Source organism: Staurois parvus, unplaced genomic scaffold (assembly GCF_062004578.1).
Source record: "Staurois parvus isolate SC_StPar_1 unplaced genomic scaffold, SC_StPar_1.0 ptg000594l, whole genome shotgun sequence".
Taxonomy (NCBI): Eukaryota; Metazoa; Chordata; class Amphibia; order Anura; family Ranidae; genus Staurois; species Staurois parvus.
The window spans coordinates 3,003,316-3,015,454 of NW_028318390.1; the positions used below are offsets into that span (position 1 = coordinate 3,003,316).

Genomic DNA, 12,139 nt, shown 5'->3' on the forward strand with positions numbered 1-12,139 from the left:
TAAGGCTTTTTGGTATCCTTTTTGATGCTGTGGCTGCTTTTTGTTTTCATAGCGCTCACAACTTCTTTATATATTAATATACATATGGACACCTCATCTGGCAAACGACCCTCAAAACGTGAAGAACAATTTCTTCACAACAATGATCTATATGACATCTGGAAATGTCAACACGGCTCTGAAAAGGACTACTCATACTTCTCTCCTTCCCAATTATCGTACTCTAGAATAGATTTCTTCCTCACAGACAAATGGACATTACAACATATTATCTCTTCCTCGATAGGCTCTATAACCTGGTCAGATCACGCACCAATCAGCATTACACTGACCACATCTAGTAGCATGAATATCCCTAAACCGTGGAGATTAAATTCTATGTTACTGTAAGATCCTCTTCACAGGAAAACGATTGTAGATGCTCACAATCTTTTCTTTGAAACTAACAACACGCCTGACATATCAATTAACACCCTTTGGTCTACTTATAAAGCATTCATGGGAGGGATCCTTATTCAATCTCTTCCCAAGTGTCATCCCCTAGAAGATTTCAGATAGATGAGGTCTTATCCTCTATAAAAACCAGAAAAGAAATTAATAAAAACAACCCCTCCCAACAGAACTCCTCAGCCCTCTTTAAAGAAAGGGAAAAACTCAGACCCATCCTACAATCCCAATATGACCTAAACTTGAAAAAGTCAAAGCCAAATATTACACGTTACACAACAAAGCAAGCTCCCTCTTGGCTAGGGCAGTTAAACGCCAACGTCTCAAACTGAAAGTCCATATAATTTGACACCCACGATCCAACAAGCCTCTATTAAATCCTTCTGATATAGAAAATGCATTCGCAGACTTTTACAAAATTCTCTATAACCTCAAAGTGGACACTGAGACCACTCAACCCTCCTCCACCAAAATAAATTCCTTTTTACAATCAAACTCCTGGCTCTTTCTGCAGACCAGTTACAAAACATTTCATAACCCTTCAACCTTAGGGAAATTGAATCTGTCATCCAATCCCTACCACTCCACAAATCTCCAGGCTGTGATGGATATTCCAATGAATATTATAAACATTTTGCCACTATCCTATCTCCACAATTTACAAGTCTCTTCAATATAATTGCCTCCATGGGCTTTATACCTAAAGATATGTTACAATCCAAGCTTGAGAAAGGAGCGCACTTCCGCCATTAGAAGCCAGCACATGCTCCAAAATGCGTCGCATTGCATCTTGGTCACTGACGACATCAAGCCTACGCCGATGCTGCGGTTCAGCGTGTGTTTCAGCCACCAACTTTTTGGGAGCACGTGCATGCTGGCCGGCTTCACATCTGTCTCCCTCCTGAACCACACTCCCTACCATTGAGACGTGGACAATACAGGCACCACATGGCACCACCATGTGGCAGGCACCACATGGTGACAGCCGTTCCACATGGTGTTTCTACACCACAATACCCTACATGCTTTTTTTACTCTACTACCATGTGAGGGATCATACTTTTATCATATATTAAAGTGGTCTGCTGCACTTGGAGGCGCTTCTTCTTCTCTCCTTACTACACCATAATAACCATACCTAAAACAGGAATAGATCCCCAAAAGGTACAAACCAATAACCTATATCTATCATTAATACCAACATCAAACTATTTGCTAAACTAATTGCCAGTAGACTTCTCCCTCTTCTCTCCTCCTTGATACATTCAGACCAAGTGGGTTTCAGACCAGACAAGCCCCATACGCCACTAGACACCTAATTTCATTAATACATGACCTACAAGAACACCTTACACCCTCACTACTCTATTCATTAGATGCAGAGAAAGCATTTGACAGGATTCTCTGGGGTTTTATGCAATCAGTTCTACAAAAATTTGGAATCATAGGATGGTTACAAACGGCAGCATTGTCCCTATACTCATCTCCATCGGCCAGATTCTTAACAGATGGAATACTTTCAAACCCATTTGACATCTCCAACGGAACAATATAAGGCTGCCCATTATCCCCAATAATCTTTGCACTACTAACTGAGCCACTGGCAGCAAAAACGAGACAAGATACTCAGATAACAGGTATAAAATTTCATGATGTTGAACATAAAATAAGTCTATTCACTGACGACATTATATTAATGATAAGCAACCCAGCCAGATCCCTATACAGAATAAGAGAGCTCCTGAGAGATTACGCTGCAATCTCATACTATAAACTCAATGAGCACAAATCCTTTATCTTAAACTTACACACACCTAAACAAACCCATTCACTCCTCACAAAAAAATGTCCTTACATCTGAGCTGAACACTTGCTCCTCTATTTGGGATTCAACCTAACAGCTTCTACATCCCAACTTTACAATCACAATCATAAGATGTTCCTTCAGAACCTCCCCAAAGAGATTTCTACACTGCACACCTTTGGGCTGACCAAATTAGGATGCATAACCACCCTAAAAATGTTCATATTGCCTAAAATTCTGTATATTTTTAGGACCCTTCCCATACCCATAACTTTTTTCATTTCGCACAGAAACATTTTTCACAATTGCTATGGGAGCTCAAACGCCCCAGATGCTGCAATAATCTCTTAATATGCCCTTAGGTGGAACAAGTTTCCCCCATCTCCACACATACTACCTAGCCTCGCTTCTCGACCAGCTTTACTACTGGTGGCACTCATCAGAGGAAAAAATCTGGTCTTCTATGGAAGCCCATGCCTTCCACCCCAGCTCACCACAAACCTACCTTCTACTCTATTCCATGAACCGCAAACTCCCTCCAATCAACCATTCCTGCATAAAAGCATCACTAGATGCATGGCTTTCCCTCATGACACACTCCCTCCAAAATTCTAGAAAGATATCTATTCTGTTGAATGCCCTCTCCACCTTCTCCCCATTTCTTAACCTAACCAAATGGGAATCCTCAGGAATCACTTTGATTTCTGACCTTTTTATAAACCATAAAATAGCCACGTTCCATCAACTCCAACTCAAATACTCCATACAACTATTTCCGCATAAATCACTGCCTAAAATCCAATGAGATTCCCCACACAACAGAAATACCAGATTCATCTTTCCAATCCTGAACAAACCCAATTACCCAGGCAAAGGAATCTCAACATTCTACTCACTTTTACTAAACTTAAAATTTTCTTTAAAAACAACCTCTCTGACAAGCTGGGAGACATTACTTTCCCAAAAATTCTCCGACCAGATATGGCATAAAGCCTTTGCCATCACATATAAAGCCTCGCATTGTGCTACACACTGGGAATCTTACCTTAAGCTGTTACACCAATTGTATCTAACTCCATTGCGCCAATCTAAAATATACCCAGCACATTCTCCACACTGTTGGAGACAATGTGGAGAAGTGGGCTCCCTATTTTACATCATCTGGTCCTACAAATCCATAGGATCTTACTGGAACAGCATCTTTACAGTAATATCAGAAATATCTGATACTATAGTATAACCCTCCCCTGAACTAGCTCTACTCCATATGGGGATAGATAAATTCTCCCCTGACCTATATAACATCATTATACACACCCTCTATGCAGCTAAAAACAATATCAATACCCTATGGAAATCCACAGCTTCACCCTCCATAAATAAAGTGATAACTTACCTGAACACCCAGTGTGATATGGAAAAGAGATTCTCCATATCCCTTCTCTCCTACCCCAAATTCCACAGATCTTGGCTATCATGGTCACTTCATTCTAAATGTACAGTTCAAGTTTGATAGCATCCCCCCTTTGGAGTATAATAATTTCCAAACTACATACTATCTTCTTCCTCTATGACTAGTATTTTGTATTTTTGTACCACTGTTACCCATTCCTATCACCCTTCCCCATCCTTTCTGCCCTACCTATTACCCCCCCACCCCTCCCCAAGGTCCCCTGTATACTGGCTCATATAAGTTCATTATCTAATCCTAGCTCTTCCTATGTACCAATCTTACAACAATGTACTTCTACCAGACATAGCCTCAAAATTATACTAATGTACATCTGTGAACCTACTGCTTACCCTGTTCTCTTCTACCATGTTGTCTGTAAAAATTTCAATAAAACAAGTTGAATAAAAAACTTGACTCGTGTGTTTTTTATTTCCTTTTCACTTTTATTTTATGAATGATTAAAGGTACATTGTACCCCTTACTCGATCACATGGGTGGCATGGTATCTGGGTGTCCCTTTATTGTTAAAGGGGCTTCCATATACCTAAAAGCCTTCCGCCTGCAGAACCCCAATAAATACCAGGCCATGGTTGTGGGAAATAGGCCTTCATCCTCATTAACATGGTACATGGTGCTTTGCCAGGGTCAATCTTTCCTAGCAAGGTACCCCCTCCCAGGGGCAGACTGACAAATCATGGGGCCCCCGGGCAATAGGGGATCATGGGGCCCCTGTGTCCTTGTCCAAACTCAAAAAAGCCTATGGAAAAAGGTACCAGGGGCATCTCATGGGGTCCCCTACTGACCCCGGGCCCTTGGGTAGTGCCCGAGTTTCCAAATGGTCAGTCCACCCTGCCCCCTCCTGATGTTGCCATTTAGCCTAGAAATGGCCATTATTGTTTACCATTCTGATCCCACTTACTTCAGTTGTATTTGCATTTGGCACCTAAACTTCAGTCATGGATACATATGGCTCATCTCTAATAGTGATTACAAGTGTAAACACTGGCAGTAATCAGATTACACACAACTGTCTCCTCTTACATGATAAAAGCCATTGTGACAGTGGGAGAGGGAGAGCTGGCTGAATTGCATCCAGTGCCAGTGTTCTGATCATATCACAATGCACACAATACACATAATCACAGGCAGTAGTGGTTTTTCAAGTTTGCTGATCATTCTCAGTGTAGGTGTTGCTGATTATTGCAAACACTAAGTACCATTGTTCAAATCACATTACAATACACCTAATAACACGCAGTAGCAGTTTTCCAATGTACTGATCACTATCAGTGCCAGTGTTGCTGATCACAGCAAATTCCAGTGGTCTCAGTTTGCAGATCACTGCAAATGCCAGTGTTTACAGTCTGCACATCATAGCCATTGTTTCCAATCTGCTGGTCACAGCCAGTGCCAGTGTTTCCAGTTTTCTGGTAACAGACACATTTTCCAGTGTGCTGACCACATCCAGTGCCAGTGTTCACATCCCAGTACAGTGTTCCAATTACATCACAGTGCACACGATACAAATAATCACAGCCAGTGGCAATTGTTTCCATTTTCCTGAACACTGTCAGTGCAAGGGATTCCAGTTTTCAGATCACAACAACTGCAGTGTTTACAGTTCGATTATAGCTTGTGCCACTGTATCAAGTTTTCTGTTCACAGCCAGCACCAGTGTTCCCCGTTTGCAAGTCACCGCCATTGCCAGTGTTCAAATAACATAACAGTACCCACAAAACATATACAGTAATTTCAGCCAGTGGCAGTTTTCAGGTTTTGCTGATCACTGTCAGTGGCAGTGTTGCTGATCTTAGCAAATGCCTGTTTTTTCAAGTTAGTGGATCACAGCCAGTGGTTTTGATTTGCTGATCACATCCAGTGCCAGTGTAACTTCACAAAGCACACAATAAACATAATCACAGCCAGGCAAAGTTTTCCGGTTTCGTTGATCACTGTCATTGTCAGTATTGCCAGTTTGCTGATCACAGTAAGTGTTGTCAGTCTGCTAACTGCATCCAATGCTAGTATTCAAATCACGAATCAAAAAAACAATATACATAATTACAGCGGGTGGCAGTTTTCCAATTTTGTGATCACCGTCAGTACTAGTCTTACTGATAACAGTAAATGCCAGTGTTTCCAGTTTATTATTCAAAGTGCTAGTGTTTCCAGTTTGCTGATCAGCAGCCTTGTCACAGCCAGTGGCAATGTTGCAATTCACAGCAATTTTAGGGTTTCCAGTTTGCTGATCATAGCCAGCGCCAGTATTACCAGTTTGCTGTTGACAACTAGCTCTAATGTCTATAGTCTGCTGATTGCAGCCAGTACCAATGTTCAAGATCGCATCACAATGTTCAAATCATTGCACACAATACATATAAACACAACACCCAAATGCAGCCAGCGGCAGTATTCAGCTTTTGCTGATCACTGTCAGTGTCAGTGTTGCAGATGACAGCATATGTCAGTGTTGTCAGCTTGCTGATAACAGCAAGTCCCAATTTTTCAATTTTGCAGATCACAGCCAGCACCCATGTTTACAATTTGCAGAACACAGCAAGTGCAGTGTTTCTAGGTTGCTCCAATGTTTTTAATTTTCTGATTGCAGCCAGGGCCCACTTTCCCAATTTACTGAAAACACTCAATTCCAGTGTTTTCCTTTTGTGCACATTTTTACTTTGTTTCCCTATTGTCCAAAAAATGTGCAGCACTGAGGAGGATACTGAAAGCAGCAATGATCCCAAAGTCATATTCCAATTATGAACCTGTAGAAAACAGCTGTAAATTATATCCATCTCTGATTAAGAAGGCAAAGAGTTCCCTGCAAAAAGAATCAGGCCTCTTAGCAAATACCTTGTGGTATTGATTTTTGAAAATGGGGTCATTTGGAGGAGTTTCTACTGTCTTGGCAACTAAGGGCCTGACAGGTAGTCAGTAAATCAGCTGTGTAATTTAGGTCCATTGAAAGCCTGTATTGTAGATGCCATTATGTTGCTATGCAGCAAAAAAGTCTCACCTATGTGTTTTTCACATTCTCAGGAAGAGTAGCAGAATGTGTTTAAGGTATAATTGTAAGTGTGCTTCTGATGTTTGCAAAATATCTTATTAAAATTACAACAATCATTTTTCTTTTCTTTATTTTCTGAAAAAAACTTGTGGGAAAAAAGAAATCTGCATAAGACTTACCAACCATACTTTAAAAAAAAACCTGTTTTCTGCTTTCCAAAATGTTTTCATTTTGTGGGTATTTCTATTGTCTTGGCACATCAGGGTCTCCAAAAATGTGTCAGATTGTCAGGAAATCAAATGTATAATACAGTATATGTCCTGTGTGTCTGAAGGTACTCCTTGGATTGTGGGCCCCTCTCTGCAGCTAGGCAGTGAAAGGGTCTCACTTATGTGGTATCCACATACACAGAAGGAGTAGCATAATGTGTTTTAGGGTGTAACTATAAGTATGCTCATGCTGCATGTGAGAAAATATTCATTACAATTACAAATTTATGTAAAAACATTTATTTTCTTTCTTTGTTTTCCAAAAAAAGTGTGGCAAAAATATAATCTTTAAAGACTCATCATAGCTCTTAGCAAATAACCTTAGAGTTCTGCTTTCCAAAATGGGGTTATTTTGCAGGCATTTCTACTATACTGGTACTTCATGGCCTCCAGAAATGTGATAGTCAGGAAATCAGATGTGTAATATATGCACCTTAAAAGTCTGAAGTTGCTCTTTGGATTTCAGATACCTCTATGTGGCTAGACAGTGAAAGAGTCTCACATGTGGTATCCCCATACTCAGGAGGAGTATGACAAGTAGTAAGAGTAAGAAATGTAGCAGAATATATTTTAGTTTACAGCTATGAGGGTGGACTACTTAATTTAGTTTGTTTCATAACATAAAGTAAGGGTAACAGATGTTTTTTTTTTTTTTTAAATGTTGGCATTTATTATATAATAAAAAAAACAGTGTTTATTATATATCACCAAAATAAATCTCTATCTGTCTCAAAAATGGTACAGTGTTGCATAACTAAGCAATTGACAGTCAAACTATTACAGTAATGAATCCTGAAAAAATGGTCTAGAAAGAAAGAAGGTAACATGTTGTTATTGAAGACATTTGCAAAATTGTAGAAGAACAGCATTTTAATTACTGTTCTTCAGTAAATATTAACTTTAAAATATCACAATACTACTAATGAACAACCAGAACAAGATCTACAATGCAGCAAAAAAAAAAAAAAAAAAGCTTCTATGATTGGCTGGTTGGTTAACAGGACTCAGGGTATACTTCTTTGCACTTTAAACACTAAATGCAGGCAGTACTTTCAAATGCACATATTTTAACCTATTAAAAGCCAATAAAAACATTGAACAAAAAATCATGTGACTAAATAATAAAAAAAATGTATTGCATACTATGCAAAATAACAGGTTTGCCTTTCATGAAGTAGTTGTAAGCAGTCATTTTTGCCCTTCCCATGATCAAGCACTGTCCTGAGAGGAGGATGGAAAAGCCCTTCCAAGTCCTATAAAAGATTTTAAACTGAAAAAAAAATTGGCCATTTGCACTGTAAAAATAAATGAACACTAATGAAATGTGTGCAATGTGTGACCACTGCTGTGTTATGTATTATTCTTGCTTTCATTTCTCCCTTGCAGGAGAGTCAATACTAAGCAGGGGCGGGCTGACAACTCATGGGGATCATGGGGCCCCTGTGTCCTTGCCCAAACTCAAAAAAGCCTATGAAAAAGGTACCAGGGGCATCTCATGGGGCCCCCTACAGACCCCAGGCCCTCGGGCTGTGCCCGAGTTTCCAAATGGTCAGTCCGCCCCTGATACTAAGCATCCAAAACTAAAACTTACAGTTCTTGTGGCAGTACAGAGCGTACAGAGATCACAGTTGATCACTTGCTCTGCAGCTCATCTATTCTAAAACCATCTCTTTTCAATTAATGCCAGGCATTCTGTGATTGGAGGTGGTGCAGATGAACAGCACAATCTCCTCTTGTCCAGAAAAAGAACACATCACATCCACTGAAAAGAATGCAAGAAGTTTCTGAGATGAACTGCATATAAAGTATGTGTAAAGATTAAATAAGGTAAACAGTCTGTCTAATGTAAAGAGATACAATTTATACCTCAATCCCTAAACACAAGTACACAATTTACACAATATATTTCTAGCCCTCACATATTTGCTAACATTTCAAACTAATCAGAAGATACATGTTTCACTAGAAGGATAACAGAAATGTGTTGGTGAGACCAGAACATGGATGTGTCTTTATAGGGGCTGGCAGAGATAATGTCACAGTGCTGCTAAAGAGTCCTGCAAGGCAAAGAGTCCTGAATTCTGTGGGACATCCTGTTAGAATAGATGATAAAGAGTATGGCACAGAGTTCAGACCCACATGGATGTCCTGTAGGATTCAGGACACTTAGCAAATATAGTATGCATTCCTGAATGTTTAATAAAGAAATGCCTCCTAATGCAATACAAACAAAATGACCATACAATAAACATATAGCTATCTCAAAGTGTATCATGCAGGAGTGACATTACATACATTGGTTATGAGAAGTCCTTGATACAGGAAAATGAGGAAATACATGCATGCAGTGGATAAAAATAAAGAGTCATATGTAGAGTGAAGAATGTGTCTGTCACTGTAGTTGGAAATGAAAAAAAGAATGTATCATAGAAAACTTTGTAGGTTAGTGTTAGAAGCTTGACACACTAGTAGCTGGTGTAATGATCAACAAAGAGGGACTGCACTGGATAAGTCAGAAGATTGGTGGATGAGGCAAATACCTTAACTTCACCAAGCAGCAGACTAATATGAGATTGTTTAAAGTATACATTAAGCCAGGAAAAGGCATCTCCAGATGCCAGCATGTCAGTTCATCTTTCTTTTGAGCCCTCCATGAGATCTTAAACCTAAGAGCACCAAGATGCAAATTGCAACATGCTCTCATGGTTAAAAGTCTTAGCTGGTTTCTTCTTACCTCTTGCATTTCACTATTTACCAGTTAGGCCAGCCATCCCCATGACAGTCAATAGTGCTGGGCAAGAAAAAAGGGTGGCTGCTTTGGCTTTCCATTAAAGCTGTGCTGATTTAAATTAGCTTCCTAAACTCACATTAGTTTCATGCATAATCATTTGCTACATTCTCTCTCTTTTACATTACTATAGATAACATATAAGACAACATTGTTTCTGCAGATCATACTGGACATATATACAAAGTTGTAAAGTTCATATTTGTTGATACTAAGATCAGTGTAATATTCCTATATTATTCGGCATTATCATTCTACAGATTATTAGAGTTTACTTAGTTGGTAACCTAACATGCATTTTTCTCTATGATATGATTGCTTTGGGATTCATCACACAAAGTGTTAGCTGAAAGTGGTGTGGTTTGATGTCTGTTATGCCATCACAGACAGAGCATTAGTTATTCTTATTGATCAAAGAAAACCTTACCTATCATACTGGTACTGCCCCAAGGAATGATCATATGGAGAATATACAGAGGGTTGAGATATCCCTGAATGCAAGGCGCTGCTAGAATCCTTCATTTCATACTGCGAGGTCTTACATTTGTAGAAAAAAAAACATGCAATTAAATTAACATACAATCGAACATTTGCAAGGAGTACATAAGAAAATAATGTGCAGCATTGCATGTAACATTTGGGAAAGTTACATTTTTCTCTCTACCACTAAGTGGTTAAACTCTATGGAAACGCAATACAAAGAATAATTAAAAATACCAGTGTTAAAAAAGGACTCATAGTTTCAATATTTAAATGTAACATGTATTGCAGTTTATAGGTTTGGACTGCTTATGAAAACATTGAAGATCAGCAGGAAGAACTGAAAAGAGTAGTTTGTCAGCAAATTCAATGCTACTCACCAAGGTTGAATAAAAGGCTGTGGGATCAGAGCTGCAAGGGAGGTAACTGGCATAGCCCAGGCTTGCTGTGGTTTGCGGAGGGTTGTACATTCCAAAAGCTGCATTAAGATCAGTTCTTGTGCTAACCAACAGCCTTTTCTCATAGGAAGGACAGCAGATGGCAGAGGTTTGGACAGAAGCAGCAGAGATCATAGGCAAAGATCCGGATGAAGAAGTATCGTAACAAATTGTGCTGGGATTTACAGAAACCAAGAACTGTGGACAGAAATGCAGCATACAAAATCCACTAAAGTTTATGCAATAAATATTTGTAAAGTAATAACCCTGCACAAATTATATTCAATTATACATTGACATATTTATGTAGCTTTATACTGAAATGATGTGTACACTGTACTCTGTGTTTTGCTGCGGCATATACAGGATAAATAAAGAAGTTATTTGATGTAATTAGAATACCCTTATTATAACATAACTCAGTAATAGATTTAATATATACTATTTTATAATACACTTATAATTAATTAATACTAACTTATACTGCACTTATATTTATTTAATACTAATTTATTCTGCACTTTTCTTTTCATATATGTGTAGATACTATTTAGGAAAAAAAGATGCAAAATAATGCCAATTTTAACTTTTTGTATGCAGAAAATACATATAAAGCTAATATGAGATACATTCATAAATTGTTGTGTAATAAAATTATTAATGAAAATTAGTCAATAAAAATCAATTTATAGCATAATAACAATAACCAGTATTGATTATTATTTAAGTTGTAGGCAATAAACATATATATATATATATATATATATATATATATATATATATATATATATACATACCACGTACATACATATACACATACATATACATGCACACACTCAACAGAAGTACAAATAAAATGCCAGTTCATGCAGTAATCCTCCTCATGTCTGCGCTATTGGACTGATGAATGAAAGCAGAGTATTGGCACTTACCTGTGAGTTGCTGTTGTATGGATAACTAAACTGTGAAAATGACATCTTCTCTTTGTTTTTTTTACCATAAACAATAGCTCAAAAGCAGAGCATCAGTAACTGAAGTTGAATCTGATCTACATCCCAGGTCTTTTTACATGATTATATATGAGTGCATGTAAAAGTACAAGTGATTGCATGTAACAAGTACAGCATCTTCAGCTTCCAGGTCAATGTTCCAAAGTGGTTAAGCTTTCTATTAGAAAGAGTAAATTAAGGATTCATAGTTCAGCTGACAAGATTAAAAAAATATATCTTGCAAGATGGGAAAGCAGCCTCTCATGTTATTTACTTGTATATATATATATATATATATATATTTTACATTCATCCATGGAAAAGAAGGAGAAATACGTCACAGTAATCCCAAAGCACAGTACATGATAGGATCCCAGACATGCAGTTGATTTTTCTAGATAGGCTGCATATTTGTTCCACATTTTTGTAACCCCTTCAGTACAGAGATATTGTGCTGAATCCTTC

At 38.3% G+C, this 12,139-nt stretch overlaps 1 protein-coding gene across 1 annotated transcript in view; it reads right to left on the reverse strand.

Moving 5' to 3' along the window:
* Positions 1-11,662, reverse strand: part of IRX6 (iroquois homeobox 6) — a 103,927-nt gene extending 92,265 nt beyond the window's left edge. Inside the window, exons 1-3 of the mRNA XM_089692551.1 lie at positions 11,618-11,662; positions 10,629-10,883; positions 10,196-10,305 (exon numbers count right to left, since the gene is read on the reverse strand). Of these exons, the coding sequence (XP_089548677.1) occupies positions 10,196-10,305; positions 10,629-10,883; positions 11,618-11,662 (410 nt within the window). The remainder of the gene's footprint in view (positions 1-10,195; positions 10,306-10,628; positions 10,884-11,617) is intronic.
* Between the last annotated feature and the right edge of the window lie 477 nt (positions 11,663-12,139).